The sequence below is a fragment of the Scyliorhinus canicula genome, chromosome 16, assembly GCF_902713615.1.
Source record: "Scyliorhinus canicula chromosome 16, sScyCan1.1, whole genome shotgun sequence".
Classification (NCBI taxonomy): domain Eukaryota; kingdom Metazoa; phylum Chordata; class Chondrichthyes; order Carcharhiniformes; family Scyliorhinidae; genus Scyliorhinus; species Scyliorhinus canicula.
In genome coordinates this window covers 56,724,936-56,751,219 of record NC_052161.1, presented here as the reverse complement: position 1 = coordinate 56,751,219, position 26,284 = coordinate 56,724,936, and the positions used below count along the sequence as shown (strand labels likewise).

The following is a 26,284-nucleotide window of genomic DNA, read 5'->3' as shown; positions in this document are numbered from 1 at the left end:
GTACGGCCGCATTTGGAGTATTGCGTACAGTTCTGGTCGCCTCATTATAGGAAGGACGTGGAAGCTTTGGAAAGGGTGCAGAGGAGATTTACCAGGATGTTGCCTGGTATGGGCGGAAAATCTTATGAGGAAAGGCTGATGGACTTGAGGTTGTTTTAGTTAGAGAGAAGAAGGTTAAGAGGTGACTTAATAGAGGCATACAAAATGATCAGAGGGGTAGATAGGGTGGACAGTGAGAGCCTTCTCCCGCGGATGGAGGTGGCTAGCACGAGGGGACATAGCCTTAAATTGAGGGGTAATAGATATAGGACAGACGTCAGAGGTAGGTTTTTTACGCAAAGAGTGGTGAGGCCGTGGAATGCCCTACCTGCAACAGTAGTGAACTCGCCAACATTGAGGGCATTTAAAAGTTTCTTGGATAAGCATATGGATGATAATGGCATAGTGTAGGTTAGATGGCCTTTAGTTTTTGACTTCCCATGTCGGTGCAACATCGTGGGCCGAAGGGCCTGTACTGCGCTGTATCGTTCTATGTTCTATGTGCAGGGTAGGTGGATTGGCCACACTAAATTGCCCCTTAATTGAAAAAAAATGAATTGGGTACTCTAAATTTATTGTGGGACGAGGTGGCCGAGTGGTTAAGGTGATGGAGTGCTAATCTATCGGGCAGCACAGTAGCATGTTGGTTAGCATAAATGCTTCACAGCTCCAGGGTCCCAGGTTCGATTCCCGGCTGGGTCACTGTCTGTGCGGAGTCTGCACATCCTCCCCGTGTGTGCGTGGGTTTCCTCCGGGTGCTCCGGTTTCCTCCCACAGTCCAAAGATGTGCGGGTTAGGTGGATTGGCCAGGCTAAATTGCCCTTAGTGTCCTAAAAAATAAGGTTAATGGGGGTTGTTGGGTTACTGGGATAGGAATACGTGGGCTTGAGTAGGGTGATCATTGCTCGGCACAACATCGAGGGCCGAAGGGCCTGTTCTGTGCTGTACTGTTCTAATAAAGTTAAACTTGCTGGCCTGCTGTTGCTTGACGCATTTTTTGCACCTTTTTAAAAACATGGGTATAACATTTGAAATTCTCCAAATCTTCTGGCAGTGTCCCTGAGTCTCAGGAACATTGGAAAATAATGGCCAGTGCTTCCACACCTTCCACTCTCGCATCCTTAGGTATTGTTGGATATATTTCATCCACTCGTGCGTTATCAAGTTTGGGCCATAGCCTGCGGGTTCCAGGGCATTGTATCTTGTAGGTACCCCAAAGGGATGCGGGGAAGCCCCCCCAGAAGTTCCCAGGTAAGGATTGCACAGCAATTTCCCGGGAAATTAAAACTTCTTTGGGATAATTCCTCTGCTCGGGGAACCACATGACTGTAATACAGATAAAAACAGGTCTCCTGTATTGTCGCAATGTAATTTTTCCAAGTGACTATCTGCACCTGCATCTTATTTATCGCACTCTGTTCATTTGCGTACATGCAAAGTAACCCTAATTCAGACTGTATTACCTTCCCCCTTATGCTGAACCTGCCTAATACCTTGATTGTTTTCTATCTACTACTACCTTCTCTCCTAGTATTCTGTGCATCTTGGTATGCCTCTCAAGCAATATTACATTTCTATAATTTATATATTTAACAAATATTTCAATATATGCTAGAACGGGTGATTAAAGCTGTATTAGTGCTAATGTATTGCCTGCATTAATTTATAGTGGCTATTATTTTTTTTAAATTTCATTTTTTTAGAAATTTAGAGTACCCAATTCATTTTTTCTAATTAAGGGGCAATTTAGCGTAGCCAATCCACCTACCCTGCACATCTTTGGGTTGTGGGGGCGAAACCCACACAAACACGGGGAGAATGTGCAAACTCCACACGGACAGTGACCCAGAGCCGGGATCGAACCTGGGACCTCGGCGCCGTGAGACAGCAGGGCTAACCCACTGCACCATCGTGCTGCCCTCATATAGTGGCTGTCAATATTTTGCAAGTGTTTTCCACCCCTTCCTTGCCTGAAGTTTTTGAATCTTTGCTTGGCAGAGTTCCAAGTTGCTATTCTACCACCCTCCAAGTAAGATTACTCGCATGATTCACATATGGACCATTAGCAATGTTGGCAACTGTGACCTCAGCAAGCACCACAACTAAACTTAATCTGTTTCTCAGACGACAACCCACAGGATTCACTGAATAGTGATTAGATACATGAAATCTGTTCCCTTTTCCCTCTGTACCTCAGGCACTTGAGAGAAGTTGTAATATCCCTATTATATCAGCTGTGATAAAGTAATTGCACAAAATAAAAACCTTCCTGTTCTGTAAGATTGAGTGAATAAACTTGCTAAAACATCAGTCTGCATGTCTCATTTTTAATCTTGAAAGTTAACATCTGTCTTCTGTTGCAGAGGAAAAACACAAAGAGAGTTCCCAATTTTCGTAGGCTGCTGAAAACTAGCAGTGTAAAGCTTGCAAACAAATTGAAGAATAAGCAATACAAGCAGCAAAGTGTGGCAAAGAAATACAAGAAAGAACAGAAACAGCTTCGACAAGCTGCTCGAGATGTTTCAGCCAAAACGGGAACACCATTGGATCAGGTGAAAAGGAAAAGACAAGGCAAGTTCCATTGTCCCATGTTGACTTATGATCTCAATGCAGCACAATGTATAGGCAGGACCATGGATTATAGTGGCTGAATAAGTCATATTTCAATGTTATACATGGTACAGGATTTTACTGCAGACCTGGAGATTATATTCCATAATTCCATTCATGTAAAAAAAAGCATGTGTAGAATGACCCTTATCTTTGATCATGTCAATCAAATAGGTATGTTTGTTTAAATTTGTTAATTTCACTCACTTGAGGCTTCAGTTCAAATTAATCCATGCTTTAGTTAATTGGTTAGTAGGCACAACAATATTGTACTTTGGTGTAATGACAGTCCTGATTTCACTTTTACTTTATCACAAAGTAAAAGTGCAGAACACCTATTTAGTATAAATTGAATTATGCAAATTCATTTGTTTGAGAAGTAGTCAATGGATGTTTGTTTTTTAAAATACTGCAATTTGGCATTATATAACCGGTTTCTAGTTCTACGAAAGTTGAAAATAATTTAACAATGAGTTCGGCAAAGAGACTTTAAATTATAATTTTGCACCCTAAGACATAACAAAGAATATAATTTTTGTGTTTTTTATTGGCCTTTTTTAGTGGCAGCTTATTATCATTGGGCATTTGATCCAGCATGTGCCCACTATATGGGATCTGTGGCATGCATGGTCAGAGTAAGCAACTACATGACTCTTCAGTAGGATTGAAGAATCCTCACTGAGACGGAGTCTAAATCCGGAGTAGAAATTTAAATATTTAATTTATTGTAAAATAACGTCCTGAAGGAGGGAGGGAAAATGCAATTAAGAGAGAGAGATAAAGAAATAAAAAGAAATTATCTAATTTTTTAGAATATGCAACGGTAATTAAATTCTGAAGGAACACGACCACAGACGTTAAAAATCATAAATTTTCACTACAGAGAGGTGGTCTGGCAGTTATCAAGACCAACCATGCTTTAAAAAATCGTTTAATATTTGAATTACGAGCCCTAACCTTTTTCTTGAGAATGCTTAGTGGGTAGTTGGTGGCTAACTTGAGCAGCTTAGATTTGACATTGAAATCAAAACAATCAGCAAGGTGAAACAAGTTTCTGTAAGAGCAAGACAAATTGGACAGCAACATCTGGATTTCGGAATTTAACTGCATATGTGCAGACTTTGGAACTTATTGTGTGATTTAACCCATAATGGTGAGTGCTATAGGCCTCACTATTATTGCTACAGAATGCATGGCATTGTCTTGTATGCATAGTTTCTGCAAAAACTATCTTGTATCACTGCAAATTATAAACCTGTTGTGCTGTCCACTTACATAAATAGATGAAGAAGAGGATGAAATGGAAGAGGATGTTCTTCCTTTGGATATGCTTGAGGATGATGACTTAGAGTATATGCAAAGCATGGGTCAGAGGGCATTGTTTCTCAGCAGGAATCTTCATTCAAGGTAAGATTTTACAGTTTAATTTTTCACATTTATTGTACTGAGTCACTATATTTCAGAGGCAATTGTATGAGCTACTATTGTATCATGAAATGGTCATTAAAGTAAACTGAACATATACACCAGAAGGTTTTTGAGTGCTAAGAGGTTGCTAGTCCTACTTGAAATCTAAAAGCACTGTTGTATTTCTACTCTATTTTTCAAGTCTTTTTCAGGAAATTGGAATATTTCATGCATTCTATAAATTGTTCTTTTTATACATCTGGCATTGTGTACTTGAACAATGGAAAGTATCATGTGCTCAGTTGACTTTCCTCTTTTCCTCACATAGCATAGGAAGCATTTTCAAAATTTTTATACCTTTGCAAATAGAATTAGCCCAACATCAGTAGTAGGAAAATGATAGAATCTATAGTAAATAATGATCTGATTGGGTAGAGTTAACATGGATTTATAAAAGAGAAACTTTGTTTAACAAACCTGTTGGAGTTTTTTGAGGATGGAACGAGCAGAATCGATCAGGGGAACAGGTGGATGTGTTTTGTTTAGAGTTTCAAGTTTGCAGATAACACAATTAGGTGGAAATTGTGAGGAGCATGCAAAGATGCTTCAAGGGATTTTGGAGAGGCTAGACAAGCGGCTAAAGTTTGGCAGATGGAAAATGTGGAGAAATGTGTGGTTATCTACTTTGGTAGGAAGAAACAAAGTATTTCTTAAATGGTAAGAGGCTGAGAAGTGTTTGAAATTTAAAGGGACATGAGTCACTGAAAGCTAACATGTAGGTATAGTAAGCAATTCAGAAAGCAAATGACCTTTATTGCAAAAGGGTTTGAATGTATGAATAAATATGCCTTACTGCAATTATATAGAGCTTAGGTGAGACTGCACCAGTATTGTGTGCAGTTTTGGTCTCCTTACCTAAGGAAATCGATCATTAAGGAGGTTAGAAAACTCAAGGTATTCGGGAAGAGTCAACATAGTTTTGTGAAACGGAAAACACGTTTAACCAATTTATTAGAATTTTTTGGTGGAGTTACATGTACTGTAAATAAAGGGGGAGCCTGTAGACATAATCTACTTGGATTTCCAGAAGGCATTTGATAAGATGCCACATAAAAGATAATTGCAAAAAATAAAAGTTCATGATGTCGGATAGAAGATTGGCTGGCTGGCAGAAAGCAGAGAATGTGCATAAATAGGTATTTTTCTGATTGGCAGGATGTGACCAGTGGAGTCATGCAGGGGTCTGTGCTGAAGCCTTTTACAATTTATATCAATAATGTCGATGAGGAGAGTGATGGCATGGTAGCTAAATTTGTAGATGACACAATGTAAGTTGGAAAGTATGTTGTGCAGATGACATAAGAAGTTTGCAGATGGATATAGATAGGTTAAATAAGTGGGCAACAACCTGGCAGATGGAGTATAATGTGGAAAAATATGAAGTTGTTCACTTTAGTAGGAAGAATAAAATAGAGTATTTCCTAAACGGAGAACAGCTGCAGAATTCCAAGGGACAGAGGAATCTAGGTGTTCCAGTGCATGAGTCACAAAATGTTAGTATGCAAGTGCAGCATGTAGTTAAGAAGTATAATGGAATTCTATCCTTTATTATAAGAGGAATTAAACCTAAAAGTATGATATGCTTCAGTTATATAGGATGTTGGTGAGACCACATCTTGAATATTGTGTGTAGTTTTGGCCTCTTTTTAAAGAGGATGTAAATATATTGGAAGTGTTTCAGAGGAAATTTACTAGATTGATTCTTGGAATGAGCGGTTGTTGTAGGAGAAACGGTTGGATAGACTGGGCTTGTTTCCACTGTAGATTAGAAGATCGAGGGGGTAACTTTATTGAAGTATATAAGATCCTCAAAGGCGTTGTAAGAAGTCTTAAAACACCAAGCTGAAGTCCAACAGGTTTGTTTTGAATCACTAGCTTTCGGTGCAACTCCTTCCTCATACCTCCTTCCTCAGGGGCTGGTTTGCACAGGGCTAAATAGCTGGCTTTTAAAGCAGATCCAGTCAGGCCAGCAGCGCGGGTTCATTTCCCGTACCAGCCTCCCCGAACAGGCGCCGGAATGTGGTGACTAGGGGCTTTTCACAGTAACTTCATTTGAAGCCTATTTGTGACAATAAGCGATTTTCATTTCATCTTTTCATTTCATACCTTTTTTATGAACCTCATTGACCTTTGGTTTGGGAAGTCTAATTGTTTGTCTGCACTTTACCGTCCAATTTTTTGAACATGTCAAAGAGACATTTTCTCAGGTACCTGCCTATTATTCATTGATGCATCTTGCATTTCTAGCCATTTTAATCACTTTAGACAATAGCTAGTCTCGGTTTGGGCTATTGAAATGTAAATTTGTATGTGATATCCAAAAACAAAATTATTTGAAATCCAAAATGCAATCAGCCCCGAGTGCTTTTGTGTTTTCTCCACAAAATGCTGATTTCTCTATGCTAAATATTGGGCCTCAGTTAACCTGATTGATGTAATTATTTGTGATATTGCAGTGAACCTATCCATGCCAAAAAACGGAAAAATGAAATGGAAGGATAAAGAATTCTCAAACAGTACTATATGCCTTTATTATTCCTTAGTTCCGACCAAATATATCTTGCCTTTGGTTACATCTTTCTTGAGTTCTAATAGTTTCTTTGATCAGTATTGCCTTGACCCCTACATTATTTTCCTTCCGTATCTTATAGCCAGGAATATTAAGTTCTAAATCCTCCCCTTCTTTGAGTCTAGTCTCTTATTGGCACTATGTCATGGTCCTGTGTACCAACGCTTGTCTGCAGCTTACTAATCTAATTCACCACACTACATACATTCACATACCTCCACTGCAAACCCATCTTGGATTGCTTCACATTTGCCCTTTTCTGAACCTTCCTATTTCTGAATAACTTCTTAGTGCTTTCCATCCCTCCCAGTCCTCTACACTTTGTTTCTCTTTGCTGATGTTTCATCCAGTTGCCCATACCCTACCAAATTAGTTTCAACCTTCCCCCACAGTAGTAGTTAATGAGGCTAATTTTACGTTGGATAATTCAATAAGTTTAGTTTTTCTAAATATAAAACACTGAAATTAATCTTGAGCACTGTCTGTGGAATTACTTTAACTTGATATATTTAGAATATTTAACTTTTTATTGCAAGTGCAGATATTTTGTGTTTTCTCCACAAAATGCTGATCTCTCTACGCTAGATATTGGGCCTCAGTTAACCTGATTGATGTAGTTATTTGTGATATTGCAGTGAACCAATCCATGCCAAAAAACGGAAGAATGAAAATGTGGTGGAACATTATGAGAAGCTGCCAAGGTATTTACAGACTGAACCTGAAAAGGAGCTTATCCACCTATTGCCAATCAAAGACAAACGGGGTATAATTCCTCAATCAATAGAGAGACCAAGTAAGAAAACGCTGTTTTTATTAGTGCTTCTTCAATGCAAACTTGGTAGTGTTACATTTTGTTTTTAATAAATGCACAGGTTCAATATAATGATCACTGGTGACTATAACTCACGACTAACTGTTGATCCCCAACACCCAGATGATAAATAATACTTCACAAAGGAATTAAGATTGATATTGTATGATGCAGTTTAGGTGATACATAATGTTCTTCAAATTAATGGAGAAAAGTCCATTAGTTGTGATGGTATTGCAAGGGAGTATCTTATAAAACCTACTTTAGCTTAGGACTACCAGCTTGATTAATGATAATAAATCATTAATCTTAGTGATTCATGTTTTGATTATAAATTGAATTTATGTTAGTAATGTGAAAAATACTAAGTTTTAAATAGCATTTATATAGATTGTAGCATCATCAATGCTTTAAAAAGGCCCAGTGCACTTAAATTGGACATGAACCAAGGAGTAGAAATTAAGAAGGGTGGCTAAACGCTTGCTCATAAATGGAAAATTAAGGCTGCTCTTAAGCGGGTAAGAGAAGGGACAGACAAAAGGATTTTGCGAGGAAATTTCAGAGCATCAAACCTGAGATGGCTAAAGGCAGCCAATTCTGGGGGAAGAAAGTGGTGGGATGCAGTCCAGATCACACCAAGGGGCACTGAAAGATTATGGTGAGGTGGTTGTAGCTCTGGAGGAGCTGGCAAAAAATGGGGAGAGGTGTGCCATGGTGGGATTTAAATATGAGAAAAGCATTTTGAGGTATTGGGGAACAGGAGCTTGTAGGGCAGGGTGCATTAGGACAATAGGTGAGCAAGGCTTAGCATGGATTGTGATATGGGTAGCAGAGAACAAGATGACGTTTTAGAAATATAGAAGATGGGAGGCAAACCTGGGGGATGGGAGACTTGATGTAATAAGTCTAGTCTAGCAGTATCAAAATTGTTTAAATATTTCAGCAGCAGATAGGCTACAGTAGTTAAAATACGCCTTTTGATGGAAAGGATACAAGATCAGATGCAAAAATTGTCATGGTTGCTATAATTTGTTTCAGTTTGACTGGTTGAGAGGGGAGAAGGATGGAGTTTATAGTCCGGACTGAAAATATTCATTTTCCCAGTTCGATTCCCGGCTTGGGTCACTGTCTGTGCGGATTCTGCACATTCTCCCCATGTGTGCGTGGGTTTCCTCCGGGTGCTCCGGTTTCCTCCAAAGATGTGCGGGTTAGGTGGATTGGCCATGCTAAATTGCCCATAGTGTCCAAAATTGCCCTTAGTGTTGGTGGGGTTACTGAATTATGGGGGTATGGAGGTGTGGACCTTGGGTAGCGTGCTCTTGCCAAGAGCCGGTGCAGGCTTGATGGGCCGAATGGCCTCCTTCTGCACTGTAAATTCTATGATTCTAATTCTATGATGAGGCACGGGGGCCATCAGCAGCAGCACAATTGTATTCATCCACAGTCTGAAACCCCATGGTCTCGTATATCTCCTGCTTTGCCATTACCAGGAGACCAATCTTGGTTCAATTAAAATGAAGGAGAGCATGCCAGGAGCAACATCAGGCACACCGAAAAATGAGGTGTCAACCTGGTAAAGCTACAGCACCTGACTACTTGTCTACCAAATACCATAGGCAGCAAGTAATAGACAGAGCTATGAGAATCCACAGCAAACGCATCAGATCTAAGCTCTGCAGTCCTGCCACACCCATCCGTGAATGGTGGTGGACAATTAAACAACTCATTGGAGGTGGGGGCTCCACAAATATCGCCAATGACGGAACAGCCTAGCACATATATGCAAAAGAGAAGGCTGAGGGATTTGCAACAATCTTCAGCCAGAACTGCCGAGTGGGTGATCCATCTCGGTCCCCTCAGGAGGTCCCCAGCATCTCAGATGTCAGTCTTCAGCTAATACGATTCACTCCACGTGATATCAAGAAACGGCTGAAGGCACTGGATACTGCAAAGGCTATGGGCCTTGACAATATCCCAGCAATAGTACTGGCCTGACAAGTGGCAAGTTACATTAGCGCCACACAAATGTCAGGCAATGACCATCACCTGCAAGAGAGGATCAAATAAGGCCTTGTGACATTCAATGGCATTACCATGGCTGAATTCCCCACAATCAACATCCTGGGGTTACCATTGATCAGAAACTGAATTAGACTAACTATATTAATATTTTGGCTATCAGGCAGGTTAAAGGCTTAGAATCCTATGGCAAGTAATTCCCCTGAACCCCCAAAGCCTGTCTACCATCCACAAGCCACTAGTTAGGAGTGTAATGGAATACTCTGCACTTGCTGGATGAGTGCAGCTCCAACAGCACTCTAGAAGCTCAACACCATTCAAATTCAGGACAAAGCCGCCTTGCTTGATTGCTCCCCCTTCCTCAAACATTCAAACCCGCCACCACGACGAACGGTGGCAGCTATGTGTACCATCTACAAGATACACTGCAGTAACTCACCACGGTTCCTTAGACAGCACCTTCCAATCCCACAACCACTACCATCTAGAAGGACAAGCGCAGCCTGACACATGGGAACCCCACCACCTGGAGGTTTCCATCCAAGTCACTCGCCAACCTGATTTGGAAATATATTGCCTTTCCTGCACTTCCTGGAACTCCTCCCTAAAAGCACAGTAGGTGTACCTACATCAGGGACTGCAGCAGTTCAAGAAGGCAACTCGCCATCACCAGAAAGGCAACTAGGAATGGGCAATAAATGCTGACCTAACCAGCGACGCTCTCATCCTGTAAATGAATAAACATAACCCCGTACCTGCATTGTACCATTGAAGATACTAACTCTTAACATATTTTCTCTAGTTTTAGTGAAAGAAGGAGAAGATGAAGAAATGACTGACGAAAATCAGCAGCATGAGGAAGGTAAAATGATTTTACAAATCTCTCCTTGTGTATAGAAAAGAAGTCCATGGCGCATTTGAACTGCGCAAATGCAAAGTGTGCATAACACTGGCAATTGATTCGCTTGTATCAAATGCCTAAAACAACAATATATCACCAGAAAGGCTTGCCAAGACGAGCAGCGATTCATTTTTATCTTGCATGGATTGGCCAAGAGTTTCTGCTTTGGGAGCAGTTGACAACTGGGGCCTAAATTATGCTCAAAAGTATGATGGCTTTACTCATGTTACTTTCAAACTTATAATAATAATGATCTATATTGTCACAAGCAGGCTTACATTAACACTGCAATGAAGATACTGTGAAAAGCCCCATGTTACCTTTTTTTTAAAGTGAAAGAGATAACCATTTTCTAGTCAATTTCTTAGTAAATTAAAGATGAAAGCCTTTTAAAGGTGACTTACTGAACCTGTACCAAAAAGTGCTTAATTTTAAGAACCCTTTCATAGGCCTGCAAACTGGTGCAATTTGTGGAATCTCGCAATGTTATTAATTCAGTCCAGGGAGATGACCATTTTTTGGGCAAGGCCGGTTGCCAGCACAATGTCTTTTAAACAGGTGCAAAAGATTGTGAAATTACATTTTTGCTGAAATTTCTCAACTTTTGTGCTTGTTTGACGGTTTGGGGTGAACTGCAATGGAAAAACCAGTACAACCTAGCAAGAACTTTAGGTCACTATGTTAAAAGAGAAAAGATTGCATTTGTATATTCCAAAATGTTTCAAATGCAAGTATTTATTTGAAATGTAGTGAGTTATTTTGTAGGCAGTTGCATCAACTGTTTTTGTGCACAGCTAGATCGCACAAACAGTACCAAGACAAATGACTAGTTAAGCTGTTCTTTGGGAATAACCATTGGTCACTGGGAGGACTCGTGACTTTTTGTTCGATTGTGTACGGAATCTTGTGTATGGAATCTTATGTATGGAATTCACGGGCAGCACGGTGGCCTAGTGGTTAGCATAACCGCCTCACGGCGCTGAGGTCCCAGGTTCGATCCCGGCTCTGGGTCACTGTCCGTGTGGAGTTTGCACATTCTCCCCGTGTCTGCGTGGGTTTCGCCCCCACAACCCAAAAATGTGCAGAGTAGGTGGATTGGCCACGCTAAATTGCCCCTTAATAGAAAAAATAATTGGGTAATCTAAATTTATAAAAAAAAAATGTATGGAATTCACCTGAGGAAGGAGCAGTGCTCCAAAAGCTTGTGATTCGAAGCAGACCTGTTGGACTTTAACCTGGTGTTGTAAGACATCTTACTGTGCTCATCCCAGTCCAATGCTGGCATATGGAATCTTTGACATTCAACTGAACCAGGATTTTAAGACGGACAGAACTCCTGTTTCACATCGTATATGAAGAATTTTTAAATACTATATCTTCCTTACCATTATGACTATGAGAGAACTGTTGGCATTAGCGAGAACTGTTGGCATTAGCACAAGAAATATAGCTATAGCACTTAATCTTACCAATTGTACCAGCGGCATTGAAATTGTCATTTGTAGGTCCATCAAGTTTCAAACACCATTGCAATTAAAGTTCTTTAATGCTCTTCTTGTATCCTCCCGACTTCAATTGTTCTGACAGTCAGTTGTCAGCTTAGGTAGTTAAGACTAAGTTTCCTCAATTGGGATTCGGTAACATTTTTTAAAATGGTAATTTGTGCTGAGCTTCAGGATGGAAGCAGTGCATACACTTCTTTGTGACATTCCAGTTGTGTCCTGATTCAGTCTTGTACGTAAAGCTCTTTCCGAATCTGCTATTCCAGGAATGATCCATTTCTGACTTGTCCAAATGCTTTTGTCAAACTTTCATAAATTAAAAATTAAAATTTGTTTGTATATTTAGTTGAAAATGATTTAAAACAAACTTATCTATGTTATAGATATCTGATTGTGTTTTTGTTTGGTATTTTTTTTTCCTTTTTGATACAACATAGTCCTAATTGATTTTTAAAAATTAATTAAGTTGGTCCAGATGACTAATTCAACCTGCTTCTCTCACAAAAGGCAATTCAGTGCTGTTTTGACTCATATACTTTAAAGTAGTTTTATTTTATCAAGTAGCTGAAGCATTGCCACTTGAAAGCAAAATTTATTTCATAATTGTGGATTTTTATAAATGTACGAATGAATATGTACACATTCTCTTCTAAGTCAGAGTTTGTGCTTGTCAATAACATAAAGAGATTGAAACTGGTTTTCTTTCAACTCCAGAAAATGGATGTGGATCCTGCTCAAACTTAACTGTTGAAAAATCATTTCTTGCTGCAAATATTAAGCAGCGTAGAAGGGAGTTGCAACAAAAATTCTGGATTAAACTTAAATTCATTTATCCTAATCAATTTCATGACACGACGAAAGATTGCTGATTTACCAGCTGGGAGAAAAAATTACAATAGAATTTTTACAATGTTTAGGGAAGGAAACAGTTGCTCGAAAGGAGCCTCTTCGAATTCTGACCACTGAGGAGCTGCTACTGCTGAGAAGAAAGACATTGCAAGAGAAAAAGATCCACATAGCCACTTTGGCATCATCCATCTTGACTGAACCAGACAACAATGTAAGAACCTCTGTTTTATGGAGAATAATCTCAATTGTCAGCAGATAAATCTGCTTTTGAAGGTCTGACTGCTATCTCAGGAATGTGGGAGTGTTTTGGACAGAGAGCATAACTAGAAGCCTATGAATATAAATATTTGTTGAGTTTTCTCTAGACATGGTGCTTTTGATGGCATTGTAAATTAGATTCAGCTGCTGTGTAATTGTCCTCTGCAAAAAAGCTGCTATAATTTGGTATTGCCCTTGGGATATTCACAATGTTGAATAGTCTTTGAATGATATCCATGGAAAATACTTAGCGACAAATCTCTGAATGCAAAATTAGTCTTGTGCACAGGAGAACTGACTTGGTAATGAGTTAAATTTTATAATGTCCCTTTTCATGTGACATCTAGTATGAAAATATATTAGAATTATTTGAAATCTAATTTCAAATTAAATAAACTGGGTATACTCCAAGTATCAAGTGTACATTAATACACTTCAAGTCTTGGCCTCCCATAGCGTTTGTTCTGTCATTTTTTGAAGATCGTATAAGTAGGGGCTAAAATTAGGCATAAAGAACAAGTATAACCTCAAAAAAAAAATGAAATTGGTTTCATATTTAACTTGTACAGAATCTTTTATTTATCGCCGCTCTTTCAATTCTCACCTGCAAATGGAAACATCGGGTAGTATTTAGTGCCCTCAGCCGTGGCAAGTTTGATGGCTGGGGAAGCTGGGCTTGATCCTGAGGGTAGGCCTACTGCTCTCTGGTTAAGTGCGTACATGGCACATGATGTGGCCAGACTTCCCTAAAAGTAGCAAGGCGGGGTTCTTGCTGGCTTTCTGGACAGCGGATGAGACCTCCTTTGCCTCTATTAAATAGCACCCATCTCTCCTATCTGCTCCTATCAAATCTTTCCATAATCTTTTCATTGCTGTAAACCTAGAGGAACATGTAGGCCAGACCAGGTAGGGGTTACAGATTTGCAGCTCTAAGGGGCAATAGTGAACCAAATTGGTTTTTATGACAATCGACAATGGTCATCATTAGACTTTTAATTTCAGATTTTTACTTAGTGCAAATTTCACCATCTCTCACGATAGGATTTGAACCTAGTTTCCTCAGAGGGTTACCTTGGGTCTCTGGATTAATAATTCAGTGACAATGCCACTATGCTGCAGCCTCCCCAAACTTGTATTGCTCATTACATATGCAATCTTCAAGTTTATGAATGTCTTTCTGTATTTTGGTGCAGACCTCTTCAATGAACTACACCTCCCCACCCCATTTGATGTCTTTCACAAATTTTGAAATTGTGCGACTATTTCCAAAGTTCCAAGTGGCTTATGTAAATATTGTTCAGCAGTGGTCCCAACACTGATTCTTGTGGAGCACCACTTATCACTCTTTATGCCAGTTTGAGTATTTACCTTTTAACCCAATCTCTATCTTCTGTTTTGTAGCCAGCTTGTCATTCTGCTGTTTGCCTCCTAAATCCACATGTTCTGACCTTAGTCGTGAGTGTGCGACTGTGGTACTTTATCAAAGGATTTTGGGATAAAAGTTGAACATCCCTAATCTGAAATACCAACAACTGAAAAATTCCAAAATCCTCACTTTTTTTTTCAAGCACCAAGAATGGGAAATCCCACAAAGCTCTGGGAAGGTTCCCAGGTGATGCGCATGTCCCAAAACGCCGCACATGCGCAATGTCACATATTCTGAAATGATAAAATTCCAAAATCCAATACACACTTGCCCCCTAGCATTTTGGATAAGAGATGCTCAATCTGTATTGCCTTTAACAACCCTTTTTGTTGCTTCTTCAAATAATTCAATAATATTGGTTAAACAATGCCTTCCTTTTTAGAATCCGGTTAACTGTGCTTTATTATAGTCCGAGTTTCTAGATGTTTTTCCATTAGCGCCATGAGTAAGTATTCCATTATCTTTCTAAGCTAATTATAGTTCTCTAGACTTGTTTTTTTCTCTCTTCCTAGAAGAATCACATTAGTTAACCACTTCAAGATATTAACAGGGAAAGACAGGGTAGGAAAAGATAAACTATTTCCACTAGTTGCCAATTCTAAAACTAAGGGGCATAGTCAAAGGGTGGTAGAGCTTTGGAATGCTCTCCCACAAACAGCAGTTGAAGCTAGATCAGTTGTTAATTTTAAATCTGAGGTAGATAGATTTTTGTTAAACAAAAATATTAAGGGATATGGGCCAACGGCAGATTTATGGAGTTAAGTCACAGATCAGCCCTGATCTCATTGAATGGCGGGGCAGGCCCGAGGGGCTGAATGGCATACTCCTGTTCCTACGTTTTCCTACTATCTTTTCTCATTATTTTCTTGTATATTTGTAAAAGTGCCTCTGCTGTTTCTTCCCTAACTTTAATACGTGCTCATCATCTATAGGTTTGATTAGTCTATCAATTAGCACTCCACATTTTCTATATTAAATAACTTTATTGTTTTTATTCTCATAATGTAATCTTTACCCTGTTGGTCTCAATGTAAATACTGAGGTAAAGTAACATTTAATAATTATACTATATTGTTTTCATTTTTTGAGTTTATTGTGTGTATCTTTTAATGGTCCTCACCCTATCCAAATTTTTCTTATGTTTATTTAAATGATAATATACTTTAAAGCACTGTTTAATTTGGTGGACAAGACACTTGGAAAATTGATTTAAAGCGGTTACTTACTCTCTTCACAGATTAAAAAGCTGAAGGAGCTGCGTTCAATGCTAATGGAAACGGATCCAAATGTTGCAGTAACAGTGAGAAAGCTAGTGATGGTATCTTTGTTGGAGGTCTTCAAAGACATCACACCATGCTACAGGATACGGCCTCTAACTGAAGCTGAGAAAACTGCAAAGGTACTGAATAAATTTGGAGTAAAAGTTCAGATCAGTGCAGTGGAAAATGCTTGATGTTTTTGTAACATTTAGTTAAATCACTATATATTAGTAATTAATGAACTGGTATATAATTAGAATTCTCACATTTTGTTTCAATCAGTTGTGTGTGAAAATGTATGTTGCACGTAAATCTTGCATGCTAAAGCGTGTGTTTATTTGAACCCCATTGGTACAAAAATCATGTTTGTAACAAAAAAAAGGAACTAATCAATGTTAACTAAACAAAGCCAGGATCCATAATGTCCTACCTGTTAAAGGTAGGAAATCTACCTATGGGCAAGCAGGTAGAAAAACGTCCAATGAAGAATTATTAATCATTCATCCATATAGAACTAGAACGTGGGAGAGCAAACCAGTAAATTGTTAGAGATTATTTTGGGAATCTTTTCAGCTGTCATTTTGATCTATTAATCTGAAAATATAATGCTGAAAAATAAGGGTTGTAACAACATGCATAAAAATTTACAAATATTAAAACATACCCTCAGAAAACCTGTTGATGCCTTGTCAAAATCTGTGCCAACACACTTTCTGCCATAGAAACCTTCCATCTTTCATTTGCCAGAGTTTGAACTTTGCTCCTTTTTGGGCGTTTGTCTTGGTCAACTGGAGCATATCCGTTCCAATATTTTTCAAGCATATGCACAAGTTAAATGTTGCACTCTGAAGTTGTTTAAAAGGTGTGTGCTTATTCTGTTCAACTCTCAAAATTCAGCAAACAGCCACTTTTTCTTATTTTAAATGTAACCCTCTACAGTTTCCATTAGCATCCGATGTGCATAGATACTTTTTTTTAAATTCCAGGATAATGTACTTTATTCTTGTCCAAATATTTTTAAGTAAAGTTATTCCAGTACATAAAATGGAAAAGTAGCCTCGGGTGGAAAAACCGTACTCATAATGTCTCTGACAAGTTCTTTATATGATTGTCATTCCAACTATCTATCAACCTATTCTAAAACTTTGCATGTAGTGCACACTTCCTTTAAATTTTATTTAATCTCATGCTCTCTGTCACATTTTGGCTTGGAGCAAAAGAGTAGAAAATCAGAACGCGATTGGTCAAAAAAATAACACGCAAATCAAAAGTAAGGAAATCAGTTAGAAAACTGCCACCCCAAAACTACAGAATTTCTACAAAGTCCTGAATAATCAGTCTGAAAAACCAACCAATAAAAGAAAGACAATATGTTCATATAATATCTTTCACAATCTTGGGGCATCGCAAGATCCTCACCACTAGTGAAGTAATTTTAAAATTTGTCATAATCTAATAATCTTTATTATTGTCACAAGGAGGCTTACATTAACACTGCAATTAAGTTACTGAATAGCCCCTAGTCGCCACATACGGGCGCCCGTTCAGGTACACAGAGGGAGAATTAAGAATGTCCAATTCACCAAACAAGCAGGTCTTTCGGGACTTGTGGGAGGAAACCGGAGCACCTGGCGGAAACCCTTGCAGACACGGAGAGAACGCACAGACTTCGAACAGACAGTCACCCAAGCCAGGAATTGAACCTGGGACCGTGGCGCTGTGGAGCAACAGTGCTCACCACTGTGCTACTGTGCCGCCCATTCCAACACACACCTGGCCAGTCCCCCACTTCTGTAAATTTGAGATCATCCAAAACTCTGTGCTAGTGTTTTAACTTACAGCAAGTCCCACTCTATCACATCCTTGCTCGCTGACCCACATATGTTCCCAAATTCCTATCCCTCTTGTCCGATCTCCTCCTATATCTGTGATCTCCTCCAGCCCTACAATCTTCCAAGATGTTTGTGCTGCTCTGATTCTAGCCTCTTGTGCATTCCCAATTGTAATTGCTCTACCATTGGTTGATGTGCCTTTCTTTGTCCAGGCCACAGCTATGATTTTGCCTCCTTGCACCTCTTTGCCCGTCTATTTTCCATTTCTCCTCTGAACTAGTCCTTCAAATATACCTTTTTGACTAATGTTTTGGTCATCTGACCTAATATCTCCTCCGTGTCATATTTTGTTTTGTACACCTGTATAGATCCTTGGGACATTTTATTTGATAAAGGCATTGTATAAATGTAAATATATAACTGCAATGTTGAGGTGGCACAGTGGTTAGCACTGCTACATCACAGCATCAGGACCAAGTTCGATTCAGGACTTGGGTGACTGCCTGTGTGGACTTTGCGCATTCTACTAGTGTCTGCGTGGGTTTCCAACGAGTGCCGGTCCGGCTTCCTCCCGCAGTCCAAAGATGTGCAGGTTAGGTGGATTGGCCATACTAAATTGTCCCTTAGGGTTATGGGGTTACAGAGATAGGGCAAGGGGAGTGAGTCTAGGCAGGGTGCTCTTTCAGATGGTTGGTGTAGACTCAATGGGCTGAATGGCATCCTTCTGCACTGTAAGGATTCTAAAATGAGTAAGTTGTTGTTGTGACCTAATTTAAAATAAGGAAGTTTATTGGGGCTTTTTTTCCCAGAAAATGTGGACATTCTTGATAAGATCGGCATTAATTGCCCATTCGTATTTGCCCTTGAACCACTGAGGTACAGGTGGTGATGGTACTCCCACAGTGCTGTAGATTTAGGTTTATTGTCACATGTACTGAGGTACAGTGAAAAGTATTGTTCTGGGTACAATCCAGACAGATCATTCATACATGAAAAACATAAGGCATAACGATAAATACACAATGTAAATACATAAACATAGACATTGGGTGAAGCATACGGAGTGTAGTTCTACACAGTAGAGAAGATGCATGGAAAGATGAGTTCAGTCTATAAGAGTGTCATTCAGGAATCTGGTAACAGCGGTGAAGAATCTGTTAGTGCGTGTTCTCAGACTTTTGTATCTTCTGCCTGATGGACGAGATTGGAAGAGAGAATAGCACTGGTAGAAGGGATCTTTGATTATACTGCCTGCTAGGGACGGTTTAGCACAGGGCTAAATAGGTGGCTTTTAAAGCAGACCAAGGCAGGCCAGCAGCACGGTTCAATTCCTGTGCCAGCCTCCCCGAACAAGTGCCGGAATGTGGCGACTAGGGGCTTTTCACAGTAACTTCATTTGAAGCCTAATGGTGAGAATAAGCGATTTTCATTTCATTTCATTTCATCTCCCAAGGCAACAGGACGTGTAGACAGAAAAGGTTCTGTGGGGGGAGAGCTCGCAGAGTTGCCTTTCTAGGATTTTGACCTAACAACTATGAGGAATCGGCAATTGTATTTCAATGTCAGGATGGCGCACAAAAGAAAGAAAGACAGAAAGTGAGGAAGTTGCTGTGATTTCCGAATGAGCAATAAATATTGGCCAGGACATTGGAAATAGCCTTCCTGTTCACGATTGTGTGATTGGATCTGTTAGGTCCACTTGCTAGGATACATTTCATTCAAAATGCAGCACCTCCAAGTGGAGGCTTAAGTGCAGTTGTTGCCGTTCCCTGTGCCCATTGCCCTAGACCTAGGTGAAAGATCAATTTTTGGAAGATGCTGTCAAAGAATAGTAGATACAGAGAAACTTCATCTGAGTGTAATGTTAAAATTTTGAGTTTGGCCATTTTGGAGTGAAACCAGGAAACACTGTTTCACACAAACAGTAGTGGAAATCTGAAACTCATTTGCCTGCTGTGACTGCTAAGTCAGCTGAAATTTTCAAGACTTAAGATAAATAGATTTGTTTGTTAGGTAAGAATAAAGATATGGATCCATCATGGTCTAATGGCTGAATTAAATAGGATCAAGAGCCTGGATAGATTATTTTTACTTGCGTTCCACTATAGAGAATGAAGATTTTATATATTTTTGTTGGGCTTCATTTTTGTTTTCCATTGTGGCAGTTAGAAGGCTCATATCATGGTTTCAAACCAGTTGAAGTTGACTCAAAAAAAAAACTTCAACCGTCATAAACTTCCTGACAGCTTTTTCTATTTAGGAATTCCTCTGACCACCTTATAATGGAATTGACTGTAAACTTGTCATAAAAGCAAAATACTGCAGATGTTGCAAATGTGAAATAAAAAATGAAAGTGCTGGAAAAACTCAGCAGATCTTCCCCCTTCCCACAGCACCTTTTCATGCAATTTCAGATGGTGTCTCACCTGCCCCTTTACCTCCTCACTGTCCAAGGCCTCATACACAGCTTTAAGATGAAGCAGCATTTCACTTGCACCTCCTTTAATTTGGTCTACTGTATTTGTTGCTCCCAATGCCATCTTCTATTCATTGGGGAGACTAAACGTAGACTGGGTGAAGACTTGCGGAACATCATTGCGCAGTCTGCAAGCATGACCCCCAACCATCCTGTCGCTTGCCTTTCCAACTCATCATCTTGCTCCCATGCCCACATGTTCATCCTCGGCTTGCTGCAATGCTCCAGTGAAGCCCAACAGAAACTGGAGGAACAGCACCTCATCTTGTTGGGCACATTACAGAATTGTGGACTCAGCACTTTATTCAACAACTTTAGATTGTGAATTTTCTCCACCATCTTGACTTTTTTAATCCAAAAAGTTTTTGTTCAAAGCCATCGAACACGGTTCCAATCTAAGGGGACATCATTTAAACATTCTAAAACTGCTGCCACTTTCATATTTTGGTGTTAGTTGCAGCATGTGGTTGACATGGAACAATGAACCATTATCTGGGCTTCTAGCCCATGGCCCTGTCCTGATTTTATGGTCACCTGCCATAAGAAAACAAAGAGATGGGAGAAACAGTAAACCAATATGGACTATTGAGCCTGCTCCACCATTCAATACAATCATGGCTGTTCTTGGGCTTCAGATCCACTTTCTTGTCTGCTCCCTTATCATATCTCGTGATTCCCGAAGAGAACAACTGTCTATCCCAGCTTAAGTATAGTCAGTATAGAGAGCTCAAAAGGCATTCAGCCTTTTAAGTGGAGTAATGTTCCCTCATCCCCGTCCAAGATTATCAACAACTTAGCCTGAGACTATGCCACAGATGCAAAGCTTAGCCCTTATCGGCTCAGAGCCACCATTCACCTTCCTAAGCCAAAAGCATTTTTTTTTTTTTTTGAAAGATACAGCCACCGTGAATTGCTGATACTGATGACACCAGCATCAGTATCGGGGGGGGCGGCGTGAATGCCACCCCCGCCGGCTGGCGAATTCTCTGGCGCCGGAGATTTGGCGGGGGCGGGAATCGCGCCGGTCGGCGGCCCCCCGGCGATTCTCTGGGCCGAGTGTCAGCCCGTTCTTTTGCCGATCCCGTCGGTGTAAATTAGAGTAGGTCTTTACTGGCGGCGCGGGCGGCCTCCGGGGTTCTCGGGGAGGGGGGGGCGGGACCTGACCCTGGGAGTTGCCCCCACGGTGGCCTGGCCCACGATCGGGGACCACCGATCCGTGGGCAGGCCTGTGCTGTGGGGGCACTCTATTCCCCCGCATCGGCTGGTGTGGTCCTCTGCCATGGCCGACGCGGTGATGATCTCTCCCCCCCCCCCCCCCCCCCCCCCCCCCAATATGCGCTGGGATAACGCCAGCACATGCTGGCGCTGCCGCGTATGTGGCAACTCGCGGAGGCCCTTCGGCGTCGGTTGGTGTGGCGCCAAGCCCCATCCCTGCCGGCCGGGGCGGCGCAAACCACTCCGGGTCCAGCCTAGCCACTGAAGGTGTGGAGGAGTCCGCACCCTTGGGGCGGCCCGACGCCGGAGTGGTTTCCACCACTCTTCAGCGCTGTGGGGGGATCCCGGCCCCCCCGGCCCCGCCGGGTAGGGGAGAATCCCACCCCTGTTTTCAGATATATTTCTATACGAAACCAATGAAGGTGCTTGGAAATATAATGTCTGTCATTTACTTTATACAGGGTTACACATGTGACTGCCTGATGAGGCATTTTCCTAAAATGGCTTGAAAGGATTGGTATCATAATCATTCACTTTTCTACATTCAATGCTATAAGAGGTCTATTATATATGATGTTGTATGTAACACTCCAAAGTGTCAAATTCTATGCGGGAGTAAAGTAGTTCCCTGTTGTATTTTTCTGATTGCTAATCTACACAGACTCCTCTAATTGGTCCGAGGAGATTCTGTTTGCATGAGTTCCTTCTACAATGCCAGTACGGATCATCTTGCTATTCTCCATTTAGTTTCAACTCTGACCTAATGCAACTGTTGAACTTGAGTCATTCAACTATCGCCCACACTGGAGTGGCTGGGAAAAAGATTTGCAAGCTATAAAATTGTCTTTTATTTTCAGGTTAGAAAAGAAACCCTACAGCTGAGAGGATTTGAAGAAGGATTAGTATGTCAGTACAAGTTTTATCTGGAAAATCTTGAACAGACTGTTAAAGGTATTTAATGCTTACAACACTATGTTGTGTTTCTTAAAAAAAAAATTACATTATTATAATTAGGAGAAAAAGAGCCATGACTTAGTTGAAGCACTCTCAGCTCTGAATCACAAGGTCCCTGGTTCAAGGGCTTGAAACAAAAATCAAGGCAACACTAGTCCAGTACTGAGGGAGCATTCCACTGTCCAAGGTGCCATCTTTTGGATGAGACTTTTGAAGGCAGGCCCCATCTGCCTGCTTGTTAAAGAAGCCCATGGCACTATTTTGAAGAATAGGAGGCAAATTAACAATAAAAAAGATCATCAAGTCATGATCACAGTGCTGTTTGTGGGAGTTTGCCGAGCGCAAATTAGCTGCTTCATTTCCTAAATGACAGCAGTGACTACACTTGAAAAAGTACTTAATTGGCTGAAAAGTGCTTTGAGATGTCCAGTGGTTGTGAAACGCACATAAATGCACGTCTTCTCTTTCAGAGAGAGCTGGCCAGGAAGATACAAAAATATTGTCGTACTTTTAGACTGAGCAGGCCAGAATCTTGCCACTTGGTACAGGGAGTATTTGTGCATCATGTTAAACAAAGCAGAAGCTGAATGAGTTTGGTTCACCTAGAGTTGGCCTACTTTAGTAATAATTGGACCACATGCTATTTTACTGTGATGTGATTGGTCCATTACATCAGTGGTTCTCGAGCTATTTTTGGTTGAAGGACCCCTTTTCGAATAATGGTTCACCCAATCGAAACTATACTCAACAGGAATGTGCTACATGTGGGCAGCACGGTGGCACAGTGGTCAGCACTGGGGCTACGGTGTTGAGGCCCCGGGTTCGATTCCCGGCCCTGGGTCACTGTCCGTGTGGAGTTTGCACATTCTCCGGGCGTGGGTTTCGCCCCCCACAACCCAAAGATGTGAAGGTTAGGTGGATTGCCCACGCTAAAATGGCCCTTAATTGGGTACTCTAAATTTATTTTTTAAAAAGGAATGTGCGACATGTAAAGAGTGTTTTACTAATTCTTTTGAGGAAACTTGTGTTTACTAAAGAGTGCCAATTTGATAAAAGTTTCAGTAATGAGACTTACAAAAATTAAGGATAAGTGTGACTCCACTAACGTTACGGTGCATAACAACTGAATTACTTTATTGTACTTAAATATTTCCTGTTAATGGCATATATACCCAATCAATTCCAAGATCAGATCCAATACAAACAGATGTTGATCAATCCATATTAATTGTAATCGCACCATATTTGGAATTTTAACAGGTTCAAAACAAGTTGCAATTTAAATTTAATATCAGTAACCTCCCATAAGCTGATGACTTTTCGTCCCTCCACTTCTCAATCAATTCAATGCTACAGTCCTGGGAATCTTTTACAGATGTGTGAAAACTCGGGCCAGTTTCTCAGTGCTATTTAATAATTCAAGAAATTTACATTAATGCAACATGGTGGAAGATATAAGTACGGTTAACCTATTGCAGCAATAGCGGATCTCCCATCTTCCCTCCCCTACCGCCAAAATTAATGCAAGACTCACAACTGAAAACCACTGCAGCCAAGATCTCCAATACCATAAAGAAGCCAGTTACTATATAAAAAACCGGCAACATACATTTTTTTCCTACCTTCTCCTTTTCCCCTTTTATATTTTCTCTCTCGCTGTCCAATAGTGGAGATTATTTTGTGGACCACCTGGAAAAACACGCTGAGCCTTCAGCAGTTTGTGTATCTCAGTTTGAGAATAATTGCATACCATGATGTGGGGAATTGAACTCCGTAATAAAAGAGCTTAAGCTGCATTTCCTAGTCCGGAATTCTGGGCACTGATTTTAAAGCGGTTAGAGGTTGAATGTTTATTGCATAACATATACAGTCAATGAGTGGCTGTAGAAAAGCAGTTCTGAATTTTATATTTTGAGTCTTTATTCCAAAAGCGAGAGGGAAAAGGAACAATAGTGATAACTTGTATTTCTGCCATCCCTTTCGTAGAAACATCCTTTGACTCTTCATATCGGAGAGAAAATAAGCACGGAGCAGCAGCTGGAGTGTTTGGAGAGATGGTCCAAAGTGAATAGTTTAATGAATAGTTTTAAGGCTTTTTAGATGAATAAAATATTTCACTTGAACGCCTTTCAAGGCCCAAAGCACTTCACAGCTAATTGGTTACTTTGGAAGTGTAGATATTGTCTTGTAAGCAAACATGGTGGCAAGATACGCCAAACAGCAAATAGATCAATGCCCATTCTGTTTTAAGGGTGTTTAATAATAATAATCTTTATTTTCACAAGTAGGCTTACATTAACACTGTAATGAAGTGTTAATGTAATGAAAAGCCCCTAGTCGCCACATTCCGGCACCTGGTCGGGTACACAGAAGGAGAATTCAGAATGTCCAAATTACCTAAAAGCACGTCTTTCGGGACGAGTGAGAGGAAACCGGAGCACCCGAGGAAACCCATGCAGACACTGGGAGAACATGCAGACCACGCACAGACACGCACTCAGCCGGGAATCGAGCCTGGGACCCTGGTGCTGTAAAGCCATAGTGCTAACCACTATGCTACCTACTTGAGGGATGAATGTTGACCAGGAAGTAAGGACTACACCACCTCTTCAGATTGTAACCTAGCATCTTTATATCCACATTAACAATCGAACAGGGTCACAGTTCAATGTCTCATCCAAAAGATAGAAACTTCGATACATGCAATTCTCCCTCAGCACAGCAGTGAAGTGGGGAGAGAGTGAATAGAACAAAGATTAAAGTGAGAGTTCCTACGAGTGGGCCTTAAGAATTTCCCTATGGAGGGAGTGTTATGTTCTAAAGTCAGATGCTAAGGGATGGGTCATAAGAGCATAAATAGCTTGAGAGATAGGAAGTGGAGTAAGCCACATGACTGTTGATCTTCTACTCCACTTCTCTGTCATAATCATTGATTAGATTAGTGCCCAAACATTTCCTCCATCTTGAATATGCTCATTGACTAGAGTCTCCACATCCGTCTGAGATAGAGGATTTCAAAGATTCATACCGTCTGAGTGAAGAAATCATAGAATTTACAGTGCAGAAGGAGGCCACTCGGCCCATCGAGTCTGCACCGGCGTTTGGAAAGAGCACCCCTCTTAAGCCACACCTCCACCCTATCCCCGTAACCCCATCTAACCTAAGGGCAATTTAGCATGGCCAATCCACCTAACCTGCACATCTTTAGACTGGAAGAAACCGGAGCACCCGGAGAAAACCCACGCATACCCTGGGAGAACGGGCAGACTCCACACAGTGACCCAATCTGAGAATCGAACCTGGGACCCTGGAGCTGTGAAGCAACAGTGCTAATTACTGTGCCTCCCATCTCAGTCCTAAACACTCACTTTAATCTTTGTTCTATTCACTCTCTCCCCACTTCACTGCTGTGCTGAGGGAGAATTGCATGTATCGAAGTTTCTATCTTTTGGATGAGACATTGAACTGTGACCCTGTTCGGTTGTTAAGGTGGATATAAAGATGCTAGGTTACAATCTGAAGAGGTGGTGTAGTCCTGGCTTCCTGGTCAACATTCATCCCTCAAGTAGGTAGCATAGTGGTTAGCACTATGGCTTCACAGCACCAGGGTCCCAGGCTCGATTCCCGGCTGAGTCACTATCTGTGCGTGGTCTGCATGGTCGTCCAGTGACTATGCCCCCTAGATTTAGATTCTCCAGCCAGGGGCAATATCTTTTGGCACCTACTCTGTTAATCCTTCTAAGAATTTTAAACTTTCAGTGAGATCACCTATTATTCTTCTAAACTCTGGAGAATATAAATCCATTTGACTTGGTCTCTCTTTATTGGACAACCCTCTCATTCCAGGAATCAATCTAAAATGAACGTTTGTTGGATCCTCCTTAAGATAAGTACATTCTTCCTTGGGTGAGGAGACCAAAACGGTGCTCTAAATGTAGCCTCACCAAAGCCCTGTACAATGCTGAAAGACTTAAACATATTCCAACTCCTTGCAATAGACATGAACATTCCATTTGCCTTTCTAATTGTTCAACCTATCTACATGTAAATTTTTGTCTTTCGTGTGCAAAGACACCCAAATAAATCCCCCAGCATGC

General features: G+C 40.7%; 1 protein-coding gene across 1 annotated transcript in view; it reads left to right on the top strand.

Annotated features, from left to right (window-relative positions):
• noc3l (NOC3-like DNA replication regulator) overlaps nt 1–26,284 on the top strand; it is a 67,998-nt gene that overhangs the window by 11,493 nt on the left and 30,221 nt on the right. Inside the window, exons 2-8 of the mRNA XM_038822405.1 lie at nt 2,403–2,610; nt 3,933–4,056; nt 7,321–7,478; nt 10,318–10,377; nt 12,836–12,978; nt 15,689–15,850; nt 22,091–22,184. Of these exons, the coding sequence (XP_038678333.1) occupies nt 2,403–2,610; nt 3,933–4,056; nt 7,321–7,478; nt 10,318–10,377; nt 12,836–12,978; nt 15,689–15,850; nt 22,091–22,184 (949 nt within the window). The remainder of the gene's footprint in view (nt 1–2,402; nt 2,611–3,932; nt 4,057–7,320; nt 7,479–10,317; nt 10,378–12,835; nt 12,979–15,688; nt 15,851–22,090; nt 22,185–26,284) is intronic.